The sequence below is a fragment of the Otolemur garnettii genome, unplaced genomic scaffold (assembly GCF_000181295.1).
Source record: "Otolemur garnettii isolate 467f Iridium unplaced genomic scaffold, OtoGar3 scaffold00030, whole genome shotgun sequence".
In the NCBI taxonomy this organism is placed as follows: Eukaryota; Metazoa; Chordata; class Mammalia; order Primates; family Galagidae; genus Otolemur; species Otolemur garnettii.
In genome coordinates, this window is record NW_003852425.1 from 8,964,138 (window position 1) to 8,985,466 (window position 21,329).

At 35.6% G+C, this 21,329-nt stretch overlaps 1 protein-coding gene across 1 annotated transcript in view; it reads left to right on the forward strand.

Moving 5' to 3' along the window:
• Positions 1–21,329, forward strand: part of TMEM232 (transmembrane protein 232) — a 183,969-nt gene that overhangs the window by 53,379 nt on the left and 109,261 nt on the right. The window contains exons 8-9 of the mRNA XM_023512700.1: positions 1,692–1,815; positions 2,627–2,879. Coding sequence (XP_023368468.1) covers positions 1,692–1,815; positions 2,627–2,879 — 377 coding nt within the window. The remainder of the gene's footprint in view (positions 1–1,691; positions 1,816–2,626; positions 2,880–21,329) is intronic.

Sequence of the window (21,329 nt, forward strand, 5' to 3'; positions counted from 1 at the left end):
GACATCCTGAGGACCCAGCCTTCCCTAGCTTCTTTAAGGACATCCTGAGGACCCAGCCTTCCCTAGCTTCTTTAAGGACATCCTCAGGACCCAGCCTTCCTTAGCTTCCTTTACCTGACATTACCAGCATGTGATGTTCATCATCATTGTTGCAAGAAGGCTACTCTGCCTTCTGGTTTCATCTATGCATTCCAAGCAGGAGGAAGGAGATGAGCAAAAAAGAAAAAAATCCACCTGTTACCTAAATTTATTTTTCCTTTATCAGGAAAATAATAGCTTTCATAATATGTTTTCATTTATATCTTGTTATCCATATCTACATCGTAGGCCTACTCTGGGCTGTGAGGGAGTCTGGGAAGTCATTTGAAATCAAATTTATTGAGACTAATTTAGATACAATAAAATTCATACACTTTATGTGCACAGATCCATGACCTTGAACTAATATATACACTCTAAAGCTACCACTCTGATCTAGATGCAGAACAGTCCATCCTGAAGAGACAAACTTAACTGAGCATTTTACAATCATGAATGAAAAAATTAGGTTCTAGAAAGGAAATACAATACAGATGATATTAAGGTTGGCCACAGAAAGCACATGCCACACTGAAGCTAAATATTGAGGTAGTTAAATAAGGGTTTGGAAAAATGGAACTGCAAAATAGGAAATACCTATAGGTGGGAGAAGACTTCAGTAACAGTTAAGCCAGCTTAAAAAAGTGAACTTAGATGAGTCTCCCAGACCTATTTATGTATCAGTTTCCAAATGTGAAAAAAATAAAGCTCTTGAAAGGTCTTGTATGTGTCCAAAATCTTGTTCAAACCAAATGAGATATTCATATGAAAGCATATTGAGATCTGTTAAGCTTTATTCAAATATAAAAAATTATCTTTAATTCCCATTATCAGAGATGTTTTCCCTTTGAAAATGATGATGAACTTGAACTTATTGTCCTGAAATATCACAGTTGTGAAATTCAAATATTCTTGTAAAGCATACTAACTTTTAAATTTATTAATGGGTTATAAATCAAGGCAATAAAAATATATATGTACAGAAGAAATTTTACATTTGCATTACTTTCAGCTCTCCTTCACACCATGTCTCTTTCAGGTGGGTGAGTAGTACTAAATACGTAATTTTCTGAGACCTTCAAACATGTGTGATTTCCTAAACTATTAGCTAACATTTTGAAAAATATTACTTAGTGTCTTTAATTCATGTGCAGTATAATTTTTTAAGAAATTATTATTTTTGCAAAATCAAATAATGCTGAACTCTTGGAATATTTAGGAATACCATTTCTGTTGTATGTTCTCAATTTTGAGAAGAAAACACTCTCTTGAAATTCATTCCATGGAATCAGTTGCAAAAAATTAAAAATACAAGCCTATTGTAAGATTTTGAGGGTGCTCTGTAGAATCAGAGCCCTCAACTGCTCGTCATACAGGATCTATGAGGAAATGTGGTCATTTGTGATGTCTGTTTCTCTCCAAGCTTTGCCAGAGCACTGCTCTTTTTGTAGACTTTTACCATGATCAATGCCAATCAATACAGTTTTATTGAAATAAAGGTATCTAATAATCTTGACATTCATTTTCTCTGACCTATAACTTTTTAAAATTAAAAGTTGATTATTATGATTTTCCACTAAAAATCTTTATTGTTTTGTCCATAAAATTTCCAGGTTGGATTCAGGGCTGGCTCTGTTGATCCTTGGGGAGGCTGCCAAATTAAACATGGCCTGCTTGAAAGTTTTAATGGACATAGTGAGAGATTTTCTTTCAACAGTTATGTCTGTTCAGAATCAGGTATGACCTTGCTAGTTTAGATGTGAAAAGAGACCCAAATGGAAACACATTTTATTTTTACCACTATTTAAATTACAAATTATATTAGACCTTGTAACGTACATAACTTTGTAATAGTAATTTTAATTAAATATAAATGTATGTTTACTATTTACTGTTATACTTACCATTCATCATAAACATGTTTCTTTGTCATTAAATAATATTACTTTAATGCCAGTGAAGTAATTTATTTAGCCATTTCTCTATTGTTGAATATTTGAACATTACAGTTTTTTCCAGTTGATCATAGTTAATTACATGTCATGTTGAATGGTTATTCTCATATGTAAAATCTTTATTTGCATTTCTGTTACTCAAAAATAGATTAATAAAATTACTGAGTGAAAGACTACAGACATTCTTTTAAGGTTCTTGGGATAGATGTCCAAATTTCTCTCCAGAAGATATAACTTTTTTTTACTACCACAAAAAATACAGAAAAATACCACATAGTAGAACTGAACTTTCTATCAAAAAGATTTTTTCCTAATAAAATGTGGAAAATGGTATCTTGCTGGATTAAATTACATACCATTGACCATTAAGGAAATTGAAGTGTTGTTCTTTCTATATTTATTAACTATATTTTTTATTTTCTGAACTTTGTCCTATGCAATTTAGCATGTTTTTGTTGAAGATATTAGCAATAATTAGTTTATTATGATATTTTCACAACTCCATACAATTTGAAGATATTTTAAGTATAATATATAGTTCTTAGTTGCAACAGAACATATTTGATTATCTACCATCTGTTTTCTCATTTCAGAATAAAAGCTGCAAGGTAGATGATTTTTCCTGGGCCTGGAATATAGTGTACCTATACACAACAATTCTTGCAGAAATCTGCTTGTTTGCAGCAACTTCTGATTTGCGAAAAACTGCTTTTGTTGGTTTCTGCAAATGTAAAAGTTCACAGAAAAATATTTTACTCATGGAAAAATCAGAAAAACAGCCAGAATTATGTGAAACAAGTATTTTAGGACTTTTGGAATATTTCTCTTCAACAATATCAGATAATTGTAAGTAGTTTTTTTCCCACTTTGAGTAATATTTTTTAAGTATTCCTAAGCTTTTTATAAAAGTTAACAGTTAAAAGTAGGAAATAGTTTTAAATTCCTCCAAACTTGGGAAGTTTTTGTTTTTTTTTGAGGCAGAGTCTATGTTGCCCTCGGTAGAATGCTGAGAACAGCTGTTGCCGTTAGGGTCTCATGGAAAAGCCATGTCGCGAAGAATAAGCATGCTTATTGAAATTGTGTTTTAAATAAAGGTGACCATCTGCTTGCTCAGGCAAAATGGCATTCCTTCTTTATTTGCTGTTGGTTTATATAGGCAATCTTGTGCATGTGCACTATATAGCAATGACCTCATTAATATTCATAACAATCACTCTGCACATGCGCATTGGACATCGATGACTTCATTAAGCCATTTAAACAGCTCATGACCACCCACCCTGTAAGTAGCTCCTCTCTGGTAATCTGATAATCCACCCAAAATACACCTTTAAGCATAACCCTTTTAACATAACCCTGTTTAACATAACTCAATGAAGAACATGTTGTCAGCTATTACTTTCTTTGTTCTTATCTGATGAAGCCTGAGGCTATGGGAGAAAGAGACAGTTTGAATGTCTGTTTTACTGACCATGCCATTTGGAGGCAGTTACTTCAAATCCTTAAGCATAGAGAAACTTCTAAGGCATACAGGAATTTGTGTGCAAACCTCTGCTCCCATGTAGGCCTTAAGTCAGGGGGTTTTTGCTCGAGCCTTTTATAAGGAATTCTCAGGCTGGACTTTTCAAAAGCCTTATATGAGCCCGGGTTTCATCTCTGCCATTAGATACCTGTATGCATTGGGTAAATTCCTCTTCTCTTGATGTCCTCTAGCACATTACCATTCCCAGACCCATCAGCAAGTGACCTTCGTCACTTACCACAGATCAGGACAGGTTACTAATGGGTATCTGGCCAGTTTTCAAAAGAACTTTTTCATTGGCCTTATAAAGTCAACCTTAATTCCTTAATGCAGTCTGGAAATGCTACTCCAGCCAAAGCCTTGGTCATGTTAGACCTGCAACTAACCTGACCATATGGGATTCTGCCTCAGTTTCTCACAAGTGTGTCTGCATGAAGTCTTTTCACTGCTTTCTCTCAAACAGCATTTTTGGCCAGAGGCATATAGACATTTTGCCTATAACAGCAAACTCAGACTCATGGGCTTAAGCAATTCTCTTGCCTCAGCCTCACAGTAGCTGGCACTACAGGGGCCTGCCACTGTCTGGCTATTTTTTGGTTGTAGTTGTCATTGTTGTTTGGCAGGCTTGGGCTGGATTCAAACCCACCAGTTTCGGTGTATGTGGCTCCCTAACTCTGAGATGTGGGTGCTGAGCTGGAAGAATATTTTACAACATGGAAATTTTTTATCAATGTATTTTAAAACAACCAAAATAAAAGCTCGATTTAGTTGACTTATGATTCAAATTTTATTTCTTGAAAACCATAGATGGTGTTAGGAAAATCTGTGTAGATTATAAAGTTTATTTCCTCTTTATTTTTATATCATTCCTCATAAGAATTTCTCTCCTATCTTTGATTTTTTCTAGGCACTTCCTGCTTCTCTCTTGTTCTTTTATTGCTCAGAGGATTTCTCTACAATCACTCGACTATTGTAATACAGTCCCCATACCTAACGTCTTCCTTCAATAGCACCTGTCTAAGTATCACAACTAAAAGACATTTTGTGGCCGTGTTTATGGGAGCTAATAGAATAAAATAATTTTATTGTTCAAAGGGTACTTTGGGGGCAATATTAATTCAAATGATCTGCTTCTCAGTTTAGTAGAAGTTCCTTTATAGATTTATTGTGAAAATTATTGCAGCCTACATGTAGTTAGAGTCTATTGTGTATATAACTCTCACTTCCATTACATTGTGAGGTGAGACTAGAGAATTATGTCTAAATTGTACTTATGTTAACCCAGCATTTAGCATAATAGCATATAATAGGTGGGCAATTAATGATAGTGGACTTATTATATAATTAAATCACTGGATTTTAGATACCGTTGTAAGATTTTGTCTCCTTTGAGGGAGACAAGATACCATCTTTTGTCAGAACCATAATTCACTGATCTAGGGTAAACTATACTTGAACGTGATTTCAAATAGTAAGACTTTAATGGCAGATAAAAATTTAATTCTCAAAATCAGGTTCATTATTTTTACTTTCTTTTTTTGAGACAGAGCCTCAAGCTGTCCCCCTGGGTAGAATGCTGTGGCATCACAGCTCACAGCAACCTCCAACTCCTGGGCTCAAGCAAGTTTCCTGCCTCAGCCTCCCAAGTAGCTGGGGCCACAGGTGCCCGCCACAATGCCTGGCTATTTTTTGGTTGCAGCTGTTGTTGTTTGGCAGGCCCGGACTGGATTCGAACCCGCTACCTTAGGTGTATGTGGCTGGTGCCTTAGCCACTTGAGCCACAGGCGCCGAGCCTATTTTTACTTTCAAAATCCTTTCAATTTCACCAATGGTTGGAACCTACCATTTCTGACCATAATTTGTTGGCCTTTTCCCACCTTTCAAGATTATTTGTACCTTTTCTTGGTGCCAATCTTAAACCCATCTTTATTCTTCAGTACACAGATGGTATTTTTTCATGTTTGTACTGTTGCTAATGTAAAGAGATAGTTATTCATTTCTTGTGCTGTTGTCCATTTCAATTATTCAGGCTAGTCATGAATCATCCTCTATAGTAACTCAACACGTGTTTATTAAAATGCTACAGAACTGACTCATCTGCAGTTTGAGGCCTTCAACTCTTATCTAACTGTGCAAAGTTGGTTCTTTCTGGTTCTTTCACTGATCACATCATGGTGGGTCCAGAACAGGTCTGCCCTGGAGAAGATCTTTACTTTCAGAAGCCCCCTGGCCTCCCTTTGGCCATGACCCCCTGGTCTCTGGCATAACCTCATCCTGATGGGTTGTATCTTTTTGTAGACACACATTTTTCTCTCTCTCTAGCAGTCTGATTTTTTCCCAACTAGTTGATAATTTTATTGAATTCATTTGCTCATTGTTGATCTTCTTTTTTGAAGTTTCTTGTCTTACCCTGAAGACTTTATATTTTGATGGCACAGAATTTGGGTGAGTTCTTGGAAGAGATTTTATCCTTCTGTTTATCATCTACCTCTGCTCAGTTTTCTGGAAAACACACCCCAAATCTTTCTGGCTTAAATAATGCCTTCTTTCCTGACAATGGCATCAGCAGTAGAATTACTGAGAATTGTATTTAGTGAGCTTTCTGCCTTCTGAGCAGAGTCACACACTGTAGAGAGCTCTCTGCATTCAGACTTGTCAAGCATATGTCATGCTTGGTCATTGTTTGCTCATCTTTATAAATCTGAATAAGCACACTTGCTTCTGTTCAGTATGAATCCAGTACCAAAGGAAAAGTAAGACATCTAAGGACATCAAATTCTAATTATATTCATGTGCATCCCAAGATGAGGTAGATGCCAAGACACTTGTTTCATTAAGGTTGGTACTTTTGTATAATCATTTTTCATCCAATAAACCTTCTAGCAGTTCTTCAATATTTAAGTACCAAGGACTAGACAGTGTTATGGATGAAAGAGCCATCTCTGCAGATGTTTTATTCTTTAAATGGCACAGTGACAGAAAGGGAAAAGGCAATCCCTAACAGACTAGATCCGAGAAGGAGATGCCCTTTGTACATTTAAAAGTGGTACAGAGACAATGATGGGTTTTTTTGCTTTCACTGGTGCCTTTCCATGCTTGCGCTTGAACAAAGCAATAAAATGAGTAACCAGTATTTTGTCTGTTTTCTCCACCCACTGGGCAAATAGATGTTTGTAGTGGTGGATGCTTTTAAAGCTTTGATCTGCAATAAGGAGGATGGGCATAGAAAAGTGCCTTTTCCACAGTCAAAATGCAATATGTTTTCTATGACATTGAACTTATTTTACAGTCCATAAATACTAGTGGTATTTGTCTCACTGATGACTCTGAATACTTTGTAACCCTAAAAATGGGAAATTTAGGAAATGATTGAAATAAGTTGATAATATACTAGTGGTTTGGTGAAGACATCTCAAGGATACGTTCTGCAATTTTCTTCATCTCCTTCAGAACTAGAGAGGGTATCGCATCTGGACACAAGCTTTTGCTCTTCTTGTCCTCGTGCTTCTATGGGATCTCTGGCTTCCTTAATTGGCCACTACCATGAAAAGTCACCACTTGACAAAGGCTTGAGTTGTCAAATACCTCCCACGTCAAATTACAAACTAGACTGATGTGGTTCATTATAACTTGATTCATTTTCATTCATTTTCAGTTAGGAAAAAAAACATTATTATAGAGCAATAATTTCTTTTTAAAAAGTAAATGAAAGTTAATTGGAATCTTGGAACCAATTAAAAATTTTAACGATACTCTATTAAATCTTCAATATACCTCTTACCTTGATGAAGGTTATTCAGAAAAAGTATTCATTAATAAGGTTGTTTTTTATACATAGGAAAAAAATCTCTATACATGTTAGCAATAGAATTGAGGTAACACTAATAATTCTTGGTTCTGTGTGCTGACAAATGTAATTTGTGCATATTTAAACCACGCACACACACACACACCCATGCATCCACCACCATAATAAAGATAATGGGTACAAAAGCCCAGGCTTCACCACTATAGAGTCCATACATGTACTAAAATTCAACTTATTTCCCCTAATTCTATGACAATTTTTTAAAAGGGAAAAAAAGATAAATGAAAACCCCTGTCACCAAAAGTTTACCCATACCCCTTTGCAGCCCCTCTTTTATTTCTTTATCACTCACATACTCTGGTAGGTAATAGCTAATTTTTCCATTGCATTCGAGTAGTTTATATTTCTAGAATTTTTAAGAAATGGAATAATTTGCATCAGTGGGTCTTGGCTGGGCTTCTTTCACTTAGCATAATTATTTTGAGATTCTATCAATGTTACTGTGTGTATCAGTAGTTTGTATTTTGTCTGTTGCTGTCTTTGTTTTTATTCTTTTGCTCAGCAAGATTCCACTACGTGGATCTCCATAGTTTGTTTGTCCACTTACCTGTTGGTAGTCATTTGGCTTTTTCCTAATTTTGTCAAATAACAAATAAATGATAAATAAGTTTGTCAAATAACAAGCAAATAACAAATAAACCTGTTATGGACATTTGTAAGCAAGTATTTGCGTGGACATAAGCTTTTATTTCTATTAGACAAATACCTAGGAGTAGAAGAAATGCATCATATGGTGAGTGTATATTTCACATTTTAACAAACTACAAAACTATTCCCAATTTTCCATTTCTAGTAGAGGTATAGAGGTGATGTGGTTTCTCTACATCCTTGCCCAAACTTGACATGGTAATTATTTTTAATTTCATGGTAATAGATATATTATCCTTTATCATTGTGGACTTAATTTTCATTCTCTTGTGACTACTTGGAGTTCTTTTCATGTGCTTAGTTTTTATCTATATACTACATCAATTTCCTCTTCGATGAAAATTCTAAATAATAAGAAAAAAAGTATGTATTGACTCATGTAGTTGCTTTTTCTGATGATATTTTTTCTTTAGTGTAGGCTCGCATTTCCATCAGATTTATTTTTCTTGTCCTTGAAGGACCTTTAACATTTCTCATGACGTGGTTCTACTAGTGGTGACTATTTTCAGCTTTTTATATCTTAAAAAGCATCTCACCTTTGTTTTTGAAAGATGTATTTGCTGGGTTTAGAATCTGTAGTTGACATAGGGAGGTGCCTGTAGCTCAAAGGAGTAGGGTGCCACCCCCATATGCCGGAGGTGGCAGGTTCAAACCCAGCCCCGGCCAAAAACTGCAAAAAAAAATTAAAAAAAAAACCCAGAAAAAGAATCTGTAGTTGACAGGTATTGTGTAGGTTTCTTTTTTCCTTTCAGTACCATAACAATGCTGTTTTATGTTCTAGTTTCTTCTCATCTTTGTTGTTTCCAGCTAATCTAGCATCACCCTTACTTTTGTTTTACTGTAACATTTTTCTTTGGCTGTTTAAAAAATTTTCTTATATTAAGGTTTTGGGCAATTTGATCATGGTCCACTGTTTTCTTCACATTCTTGTGTTTGGGACTTACTGAGCTTCTTGTATTTCATAGTAGATGTCCCAGAAGAAATTTGTTAGGTGACCTTAGAGTAGAAAAATCAAAGTGATATGTAGCTTTTTTGATAGAGAAAGACGGGTATTACAGAACTCAAAAATTGGCTTTGCAGACTCCTCCATATTAATAAAAAATCTTATACATTCTAGAGATAGAAAATCCGATCCCAAATAGCTTAAGCTAAATGGTATTTATTGCCTCATATAACTGAATAGTCTTTTTTATTTTAATTGTTGGGGATTCATTGAGGATACAAAGAATCAGTTTACAATGATTGCATTTGTTAGGTAAAGTCCCTCTTATAATTGTGTCTAGCCCCTAAATGATGTGTCACATACCGTGACCCCCCACCCCCCCCTTCCCTCTCTCTGCTCTTCCCTTCCCTCACCCCCTCTCTCCTTCCCTTTCTCTGCTCTCTCCTTCCCCCACACCCTTCATGTACTTAGGTCATTAATTGTCGTCATATCATAATTGAGTACATGGGATTATTGCTTCTCCATTCTTGTGATGCTTTACTAAGAATAATATGTTCCACTTCCATCCAGGTTAATACAAAAGATGTAAAGTCTCCATCTTTTTTAGTGGCTGAATAATATTCCATGATATACATATACCACAGCTTTTAATCCGTTCCTGGGTTAGTGGGCATTTAGGCTGTTTCCACATTTTAGCAATTGTAAATTGAGCTGCTATAAATAGTCTTGTGCAAATGTCCTTATGATAAAAGGATTGTTTTTCTTCTGGGCAGATGCCCAGTAATGGAATTACAGGATGAAATGGGAGGTCTAGCTTGAGTTCTCGGAGGGGTTCTCTGTACTTCTAGGGCTGGATACATACACAGCTGAATGTGGAGTTCAAGCGTTGATATTGTTACTTTTTTTTTTTTTTCACTCCAGCTCTTCCTTGGCTTTAGTACCTTTCCTCATAGATTAAGTGATCTAGCACGTGTCACTAGCCATTTGGCCTGTGTATCCTCTGAAACTCAAGCTAATGATAGTTATAGCTCATTGGTTTACTGAGTTATTTGCTTACCCTTGAAATATAGCCATGGAAATGTGATGCATTGCCTTGTTTGGACATAGGTCACATGCAACCCCTGAAAATTGGAGCAAGATTTGGTTTTCTTAAACTACAGTGAGCTATAAATGAGTAGATTTCTGGTAAAGCAATTCCCCTCATCCCTGGAGCCTCTCGTGGGATACCTTCATGGTTGACACTTAGGATACCCAAATTCCCAAATTTTGATTCTCAAATCCTAACATAGTCAGTGTCTCCATGAGAGTCCCCATATAGCTCATTGTCCTCATTAACATTAAGAACATCTCTAATTCCACATTCAAAATGGTTACATTGTCTTTTGCTTGCTTTTTTACACTCCTCTATTACATTTAACACGTTCCAAATTCAGTAATATTTTGGGTCACTTCTGTTACTCTTACTTCAAATTTGGACCTAGTAATTATTCATCTCATACCTCCCTCCTTCAAATGCCTTAGTGGCTGGCATATCTAATGGCAGAAATATGCTGATCAGTTTGGTCATTAGTTAATGCTTTTCTTAATTTCTATTATTTGATACTAAGTGTTTTTTTTAAATAGGCATTGCTTAAATGGTACTTGCCTCATCATAATTTTATTCCTTCCTCACCCAGCTAATTTTTGCTTTAGAATGGGGCAAACATATATTAATCAGGATATACATGATTTATAGTTTCATTATCTTCCTCAATGAGGGACAAAGAGATTGTTTTAGTCACTTGTAGTTATCATTAAAATTCTGTTTTTCCCATCTTTCCATTCTGATGTCTCAGGATGTTGAATTTTCATTCCTGTGCTTGTTGCCTCATTTTTAAAAGATGGCTGTGGGCTCCTGACTTCACAGATTCACATGGTGTTGCAGGGCACAAAGGAAGAAGATCCTGGCTTTCTTCTAGTTTATCCCTCTTATAAAACAACTGATTTCCCAAGAGCAACCCGGATAACTGGGAAAATGACAGGACTGGATATATCACTGGTCACCACTAGCTACAAGGACCCTTGGGAAATAAAGGTCTGATGAAGAGGGATGCATTTGTGATGACCCATGAGAATTCATTTTCAGGATTTGGGTCCCAAACAGAATTCTATTTTCAAGCATGGGGCAGGATATGACTGGTGGGTAGGCAACTAAGTATAGTTAATCACTTTCTTTAAACAATTAGAAGAATGCCAAGTTTGTTCAGTCAGCACAGCATAGTGACACAACTTAGTGATATCTACAAGTTTTAATATCACAGTATGAGCAGTTTGAAGAGTCATAGTATGTACAGACTTTGAGCTCACCATCTTGTCTGATAACATTAGTATTAAGACTATTTTGGATATATAAAAAATTCTTGGGATACATTTGCGTGTGTAATTGTGCTGTCTATACATGTATATATATATATATGTGTGTGTGTGTGAGAGAGAGAGGGTATATGCAAACAGGCTGTCTATTTTGATATTTCACAAAGACAGCACTTCAAACCAAGGTCGGAAAGAATGAATTGTGAATGGTGTTTTGATAATAAATTATCCATTTAACTTTTTAAAGTTATTTAAATACCATACACCATTATCACTTATTAGCTTAAAAAATTCTGTATGAATTAAAACTTAAAAAAACTAGAAGAAGAAAATACAGCACAATACCTTTATGACCTTCAAAAACAAGAAAGAGTTTCATTACCAGAACAGAAAAATCACAATCATAAAAGACATGACTGGAAAATGTGCACAAAATGTGCAACATTTGAACAAAAAAATGAGAAAAATCTAAAATAAAGTGAAATTTGGAAATACATATCCATATTATAAAATAGAGATAATAGTAATAACAATAGTAAAAGGAACATTTATAACTTTGTCTCACTGTATGAAAACTATCCATATGACCTCAAAATCTGTACCACTGTAATTTTCTGAAATAAAAAAATAAATAAAAGAGAAAAAAGTAAAAGTGAAAAGAAAGAAAATAGCAGTAAAAGAAATACCACTTGTCATTACTATTGCCATCCTTGGCTTTCAGTGTGGTTTCTAAACTTGCTACATGGCCATAAAGGACCGAGAGCAAATCCTAACTCGACCTGTATCTGTTTGTCTTTCCACCCCCCTTGTAATTAGGCTCTGTGTCACTAGTTGACCTATAAGTCTGTTTGAACATCAGACAGTTTCTCACACCTGCAAACTTCTCTGAGGGAATGTATGTAGAGCCCAGTGTGAGATGAGGTCAGATCTCTAGGCTGCTGCAGAATGTTTTCCTTTTCAAGATACAAGGTAGGAGTGAGAAGGGCCTAGAACTGGACATGTTAGGAAAATGACCCTGAGTTGGAGCCTGAGCCTGGGACATGAGATACAATAGCTACCCAGTGAGGAACTGCTGCAGGCGCTCTTTCCCTCCATCCACTTACTACAGCCATGGGGAGCTGCTACCCAGGGCACCCTGGGAACTGCAGGAGAGGCAGAGGAGAATGCTGAGACTGTCCACTTGTACTCCATTCTGCAAACCTTGAATAGGAGCTATATTTTGTGGGCTAAGATTGTTTTATTCCCAACAAACATATGAAAAGCTGATCATTTCTTCCTTGTCAACAATGCTACGGCAATTAAAGCTTCAACTATGGGGCCTGTGGTTACTAATTGTAGAGGTGGGACCTCACCCTCTAAATTTACGTGAGGATCTTCAAACCCTCCAAATAACCAGAATAAAAAGTTATTCTTATTTTTGAAAATTCAAAAATATTGTTATTATTCTCAAGAAGTTTTGCTATCATTTCTACAAATGGATCTTAATCTAGCTCTATACATGTTGCGACTAATAGCTTTCTGTTTTTTTCTCTAGGTTAGTAGGTACTATTCCTTTTGCTGGGACAAGCTAAAATAACATGCTAGACTTTTCAATAAAAAGGCTTTCACTGTGTAAAGATTTTCACTTACTCAAAATAAAGGAGCTGAGAATTTTATGGGGATATTGCTCACATTTTTGAAGTATAAAAGATACAAAATATTCCATTTGATCCAAAGCTCTAAAATCCATCTATACTTGAACACTGAGGAAAAATGCCTATGATCTGTAAATAAAGCAATATTTTCAAAGTACTTATGGTGCTAAAGTACATTCCAATATGCCATTTTAAAAATAAATTTTTGTGATAATATTTCTTAGAAGAGCAGAAAAGTAAGATAGATTTAGGCTTCCCATGTAAATAAATTAAAAGGTGATGTGTATTTATTAATGAAATGACTCACTATGTACTTGTAAATTCACTTTTATACCAATTAGAATTATATTAAGATTCTCCAACATGTTTCAGAATGATTTTTTTAGTAGTTTAATTTGGTCCAGAAATGAATATTATCCTCTACTGTCACTTTACTCTTGACTCCTTCTATCCATCAAGAGTAACTGAGGATATGTTTGCAGACAGCAAATCCTACCACTAATTTATTATAATATACTAATCCTACATCTATAGGCACAATGTAATACAGCAGGTAGAGAATTAATTCCTCCTGTATTAAGTGAATTCTTATTCCTATTCATTAATAATTCCCTTATTCCCTCTCACTCAACCCTTGGTAGCCACCATTCTGCTTTTTGTTTCTATGAACATGACTATTTTATTTTATTTTTATTTATTTATTTGAGACAGAGTCTCAAGCTGTTGCCCTGAGCAGAGTGCTGTGGCATCACAGCTCACAGCAACCTCCAACTCCTTGGCTTACGTGATTGTCTTGCCTCAGCCTCCCAAGTAGCTGAGACTACAAAGTGCCCACCACAATGCCTGGCTATTCTTTTTTTTGGTTGTAGTCATCACTGTTGTTTGGGAGGCCTGGGCTGTATTGGAATCCACCAGCTCCGGTGTATGTAGCTGGTGCCCTAGCCACTTGAGCTATGGGCACCAAGCCAACATGACTATTTTAAATATCTCATATAAGTGGAATAATGTAGTATTTGCCTTTCTGTGACTGGTTTAACTCACTTGGCAAATGTCCTCAAAATTCATCCATATTGTCACATATTACAGGATTTCCTTCTTTTTGAAAAGGGTGAATATATTTTATTTTTTGTATATGCCATATTTTCTTTATTCATTCATCTACTAACAGACCTTTAGCTTGTTTCCACATCTTGGCTATTATGAACAGTGCTGCAATGAACTTGAGAATGCTAATATCTCTTTGAGAGTCTGATTTTCTCCCCCTTTGGATATACACTCAGAGTGGGATAGCAGAACCATATTGAGGAGACTCCATATTGCTTTCCATTGCACTTGTCCCATTTTGCATTCCCACAACACACAAGGATTTCAGTTTCTTCACAACCTCACCAACACTTGTTGCCTTTTAAAAAATAATAGCCTGACGTGTGTGAAGTGATATCTCACTGGGGTTTTGATTTGTATTTCCTTGATAAAATGTTATCTTCCTGCCAGGCACAGTGGCTCATGCCTGTAATCCTAGCGCTCTGGGAGGCTGAGGTGGATGGATTACTTAAGCTCATGAGTTCGAGGCCAGCCTGAGCAAAGGTGAGACCCCGTCTCTACTAAAAGTAGAAAATCTGAGGCAAGAGGATCGTTTGACCCCAAGTTGGAGGTTGGTGTGAGCTTTGATGCCACATCATTCTATCCAGGGTGACAGCTTGAGACTGTCTCCAAAAAAATATAAAAAAATAAAAATCATCTTCCTTCCCATTAACACAGAATGTCTTCTATTTTTTTGTGTGTTGTCTTCAATTTCTTTCATCAATATTTTGTGGGTTTCAGTGTATAAGTCATCAATTTCCTAGGTTAAATTTATTCTTAAGTATTTTATTTGGGGGGAGATATTGCAAAGGTGATTGCTTTCCTAATTTACTTTTATATAGTTTGTTATCAGTGTATAGAAATGTAACTGACCTTTGTACATTGACTTTGTATTCTGCAAATTTACTAAATTTGTTTCCTTTCATATGGTTTCTTTTGTTGGATTTCATAACAGAGTAGTGCTGGCTTCATAACATGAATTTAAAAGTCTTCTCTCCACTATAATTTTTCTGGAAAATTTGAGAATTAGCATAGTGTCTTTTTTGAATGAGTGGTAAAATTTGCCAGTAAAGCCATCTGGTTTGAACTTTTCTTTATTGTAGACTTTTGATTACTGATATTCAATCACCTGTCTAGTTACAAGTCTATTCGGACTTTCTATTCATAATTCAGTCATAATATGTTGCATGTTTTTAGAAATTTATCTCTTTCTTTCTTAGTCTCACTGTGTCACCCTCAGTAGAATGCTGTAACATCACAGCTCACAGCAACCTCCAACTCTTAGGTAGGCTTAAGCAATTCTCTTGCTTCAGCCTACCAAGTAGTTGGGACTACAGGCGCCCGCCACAACGCCTGGCTATATTTTGTTTCTACTGTCATCGTTGGTTAGCTGGCCCCGGCCGGGTTTGAACCCACCAACTTTGGTGTCTATGGCTGGCGCCGTAACCACTGTGCTATGGGCACCAAGACAGAAATTTATCATTTTCTACAAGTTATCCAGTTGGTGTGTAGTTGCTCATAGTACAGTAAGTCCTCATTTAATATCATTGATTGATTACTGGAAACTTCAACTTTAAGTGAAACACTGTATTATATTGTATTACCTAACAGAACCAATTTTACAATATATAATTGACATAATTAATATTTAGGTTCTTAGGACAATTTCTGGTCCAAAAAACATAACCAAACTTCTAAATGAAAACCCAAATTCTTGTAATGTTAAACATTGAAATAAATGTGAGCTGTATGTACATTTAAGATAAATTACTAAAAGCAAGATAATTATTTTCCTAAGTTTTTGTGAATCAGTGAGTGATGACAGTTATAGTGGTGTGGGTTAAATCAAAATATAAATATTTGTGAAGCAAAAATTGTAAGGAGCCCCTCCTACCACCACACAGTTCAAAACAAGTAAATTACAGATCTTCTGAAGTTAATTTCATGTATGGTTATTATGTACTTAACAAATATTTATTTTATAATAAGTTGTATTCAATTTCACATTCATTTTCCAACCAATTTATATCAGTTCAGGGTCACGGGTAGCCAGAGTCTATCCCGGCAGCTTAGCAGGTGTCAGGTGGGAACCCATATGGACAGGATGCCATTCCATGTCAGGACATCCTCATGCACACATCCACTCTTTCTCAAACAGAGACCAGTTAGACTTGCAGTGCAATGTAGACGTTTGGGATCTAGGAGGATCCGGAGAAGACCCACACAGACATGGGGGAGAATGTGCAAACTCTACACAGGCAGTGGCCCCAGCCAAGAATCAGTCTTTATTCTTATCAACATTATAACACAATGATGTTATTTGAGGACCTGCCATAATCTCACCATCTTTGTTACATCTGTGGCATAAATTGTGATGTTTCCTCTATCATGTCTGATTTTATTTATTTGAAACTTCTCACTTTCTTAGTTTAGCTAAAGGTTTGCCATTTTTTTCACATTTTTAAGAAAATTAACTCTTAGCTTTGTTAATTTTTTCTGTTATCTATTTACTTTATTTCTGCTGAAATCTTTGTTCTTTCCTTCTGCTAACTTGGCATTTAGTTTGGGTTTCTTCTTTCTGTTTCTTTGGTGATAAAATGGGGTTGTTTACTTGAGCTCTTCCTATTTTTTTGCCCACAATCAATATCCCTCCATATGTCCCCCCAAAACTGTGCTGCATCATACTTTTACTATATTGTAATTTTGTTTTCATTTTTCTTTTATTCCTTTCTCTTTTTCTTTTGCGTAACTTGTATAGGTTTTTTTAATATTACTATGAGTTTTATGCAAAACATTTTATAACAATCTATTTTAAGTTGAAAACAACTTTAATCTCATACAAAACCTGTACACTTTCTCTTCTCCCTCCATGCATTTAATGTGTGTGGCGTCACAATTAACATCTATGTATATTGTATATCAAGTAACACATTTTTGTTTGACATACTTTTGTCTTTTAACTATTTTTTCTTGACTTAAAACAATATGCATTTATTATCTTCTAAAACTTATATGGGTAAGGATGTCAAGAGCAGCTCGGCTAAAGAATTCTGGCTGGCTTGGCCCCTGTGGCTCAAGTGGCTAAGGCGCCAGCCACATACACCTAAGGTGGCGGGTTCAAATCCAGCCCAGGCCCACCAAACAACAATGAAGGCTGCAACCAAACAAAATAGCCAGGCATTGTGGCGGGTGCCTGTGGTTCCAGCTACTTGGGAGGCGAGGCAGGAGATTCGCTTGAGCCCAGGAGTTGGAGGTTGCTGTGAGCTGTGATGCCATGGCACTCTACCTAGGGGGATAGCTTGAGGCTCTGTTTCAAAAAAAAAAAAAAAAAGAATTCTGGCATAAGGTAGCCCATAACAGTACAGTCAAAGGTTAGCTAAGGCTGTAGCAATTCTCAGCCTTAACTGGGGCTGGACAGTCTGCCTCCAGAGTGGCCCCTTCTGATGGACAGAGTTGCTGAGTGATGATGGAGACATCAGATCCTTTCCATATGGGTCTCTCCATGGAGCTGTTTGAATGTCATGATGGCTGCCTTCTCCAAAAGCAAGTGATCTAAAAGACCAAGGCAGAAGTTGCAACACCTTTTATTACCCATCCCCTGCAGTAACACAGTGGACACTTCTGCCATATTCTTTTTTGTTTTGTTTTATTTGAAAACATAAAGGGGAGTCTTTTAACTCTTATCTTAGAATTAAAATTTAATTACCCATTACCATTATAATAATGCAGTCTTCTGTATTTGCCTATATGTTTACCTTTACTGATGAGTTTTATATTTTCTTAAAAGATTTTTGTTTATCATCCTTTTGTTTCAAGATGAAGAGCTCCCTTTAGCACTTATTGTAAGACAGTTCTAGTCATAATTTCCTCCCTAAAACTTTTGTTTGTCTAGGAGATTCTTCTTCATTTTTAAACAACAGTTTTACTGAGCATAATATTCTTGTTTTGTAGGATTGTTGTTGTTGTTGTTGTTGTTTTTCCTTTTAGCACTTGAATATATCATCCCACTCCCTTCTGGCTATCAAGAATTATGCTGAAAAATCTTCTGATAGTCTTATGGTGGTTCCCTTGTACCTCGTGTTATTTTTCTTCTTCTCCTTTCAGAATTCTCTGGCATTTGACAATTTGAATATAATGTGTTTCGGGATGGACTTCATTGCATTTATCATATTTAGGATCTTTTAAAGGCTCCTGTATCTGGATGTCCATTTTCTTTCTTAGATTTGGAAAGTTTTTAGTCAATTGTTTTATACCAGTTGGATAGCACTGTGAGTTATAGTGTGAGCATTCTTCTCTTTTTCTGCTGATTTTGATGTGTTTGGCTTCACACCTGCCTATGGTGCTGGCGTCTTTCTGCTAGTTTCTAGGTTTCTCACACTGAGAATTGATCCAGATGTTCCTGTTGAATCATTGTATCCATAAGGGAAAGAAATTCCAATTCTACTATCTTATTGACTTTACCTAACTTACTTAATTTTTTAAAATTATCCTGAAGTAGGTAACTGATTGAAAGAAACAATATAAGTTTTCAAATTGATGAGATGAAAAGTGAGAGATTTAGGTAAGAACGGGAGGGAAAATAGCACTAAAATGGTTTCAGAAAAGGAAGTTGTAGGCAAAAAAATGTTCACAGGACTAGACTTGGTGTCAGAAATTTTGGATGCCAAAAATCTGGGATAAATTATAGCTCAGTTGTCAAGTTTTGGATGACTTTAGGAAACTTGTTATAGCTTTCAGAATTTTAATTTGTTCAAGATATGGGTTTTCAAAGAGCTTTTGCATGTCACATAATGTACTTGCAAACATAAAATTATTGTTTCTCTTTTTGGTTTCCAAGAACATCTTTGTTATTTTCTTCTTCTTTTTTTCTTTGTTGCCCCTGCAATACAAAAACTTGTAAGAATTTTCTATTTTCATTTAGGCAGTTCGTATCTCTTGGTGGCATGAATTTAATTTAGTGAAATTTAAAATAAATCTAGACATCGTAAGTGTGATATTTCTTTAATTTATTTATAAGAATCACAGTTGTTCTTGAAAATTATTTACTTTCATCCTTGGTTCCAAGTTAGACAGTAATTATTTTTAATTGATACATCTTCAAAATTGACTATTGGAAAAGATTATGAACTTCTAAGTAAGGCAATTAGCATCTTTTAACTTTTAAATAAGGCAAAATAATTTCTTAACTATTTGTCAACATTTTGACATCCTATTTGCCATGATGTTTTAATCAACTACCACATTCTCATAAAAGAATCCGCTGACCTTTTGTTTTTTGTTTTCCATCTTACCTGCAACAAAATAGGGACATATTAGTAACACCTTAGTTTTGCTCAGTTTTTTCTGGATATTTATTTAATGTGTGCAATGATCAACTATGATGATAGATGCAAAATAACTCTTTGACTAGTATTTACATATGGGTGTATTATATGCTTATATAGTGATAGGTATGTCATCATTGTCACCATTAGTATTATCATAGTATAACAATATTCCAAAAATAAACACAACTGTGAGATACTAATATACCACTTACCGAGTTGTTTGCATGGTGCTGCCTATATAAGCTTGCAGGGGCAAGTTTGTAAACTTAATTTGAGAGAGCTTTTCATATTATGATAGCTCTGGTGGTCATTCCAGATAAAGAATTCCAAAATTGCTGTGAAGGCGGGGACTAGGCACTTGCACTGGAGCGTAGTTTCCAAAGGGGAGTACTTAGAAGGCAACAGTGGTGGCAGTCAGCCATGAGCTATGTGACACTTTTTTCTAGGATGAGTTCACAAGCTTAGTCGTCAGACCTGGTAACCCAAAGACCAAATGAACAAATACTTTGTTTTTTTAAAACCAGGAAGGACATTCCAAGGCCCACGAGATCATATCCCAGAGCTGAAGGCTGAGGCCCACCCTCACTTTAGCCAAATCCAAGTCATAATCGCTTATTTCTAGATTCCTTAAAAAAGTTAAATGTCTCCCTATTTCCTGCCTGTACTCCCTTGAATCCATTTTCCCCCAAGAAGTCAGCAAGTTAAAATGGATTATTCCCTTTCATAGTTAAAATGCTATAATATAAAGTAGCAGACATATTGAATGAATAAGTCTAGAGATCCAGTATAGACTATGAGGACAATAGGTAATAAAATTGTACTAAACATGGAAAAAAACTTTCCCTTTGTAAGTATTGTACTGAGAGAGGAATAATTTGGCAACAAATATGATTAAATATCTTATGGTTTCAAATTAGTAAAAATATTCTACCATAGCTTTTATTATGCGGAGAATAAAACCCAACCCCCTTTCTAGGGCCTACAAATTGGCTGTGATCATTCATCGTGCTCCCCTCTTCAGGGCATACCCACTTGAGATTATCCTGTCCCATGACCCTCAAGTGTCTTGTATTCATTCTGCCCTTTCTCTAAACTGTGAAGCTATTCTAGGTCTAAAGCCTTTGAATTTTCCATTCTCCCTGTTGGGAACACTTTCTTCTTATCTCCTTTGATGGTCAACTCTTTTTCTTCCATCAGATCTTAGCTTAAATATCACCTCCTCAAAGAGGTGTTTCTCACTCTGTCTACTGAAGATTTCTTCCAGTCATTCTTGGTCACATTACCATTTTCTATGATTTTCTTAACACTTGTTATGAACTGATAGTGTTTTGGTATCTGTCTCTGTCCACTGGAATTAAGTGTCCTGAAAGCAGTAATTTTTTTTGCTAGTAAGAGTAGTGGTTGGCATGTAGCATTTACTCAGTAAATAGTTGTAAAATGTTTGTGTCTGGTTGCTAGCTGGTTCTTTTCTAAGTGTCAGTTTCTTGGCATTGATCTAGTTCCCGTCCACTTTACATGGCATTTTACAAAGTCAGTGTTTTGAACCACATCATACATTTGACTTTCCTTTCAGTGATATTGGATTCTGTGGTATCAGATTATATTTGTCAAAACTGTGAAGGCTGTACCCATTTATACTCATTAATATAAGTACAAATGTTCATATTTCACTAAGAACTTTGTTTTGGTTTGGCTTTTTTTTTTGTTTCCTAGGATACTGTCTGCTTAACTGCAGACAAACATACATTTTTTTTTCATGTGCAAATTTTTTTTTCTTTTTTTTTGAATGGTAACTGTGTACATTGATGCACTTTGGGGGTACAGTGTGGTGTTTTCACACACAATCCAAGACACTTCCATCAAACTGGTTAACATAGCCTTCGTGTAACTTTCTTAGTTATTATGTCAAAACATTCATA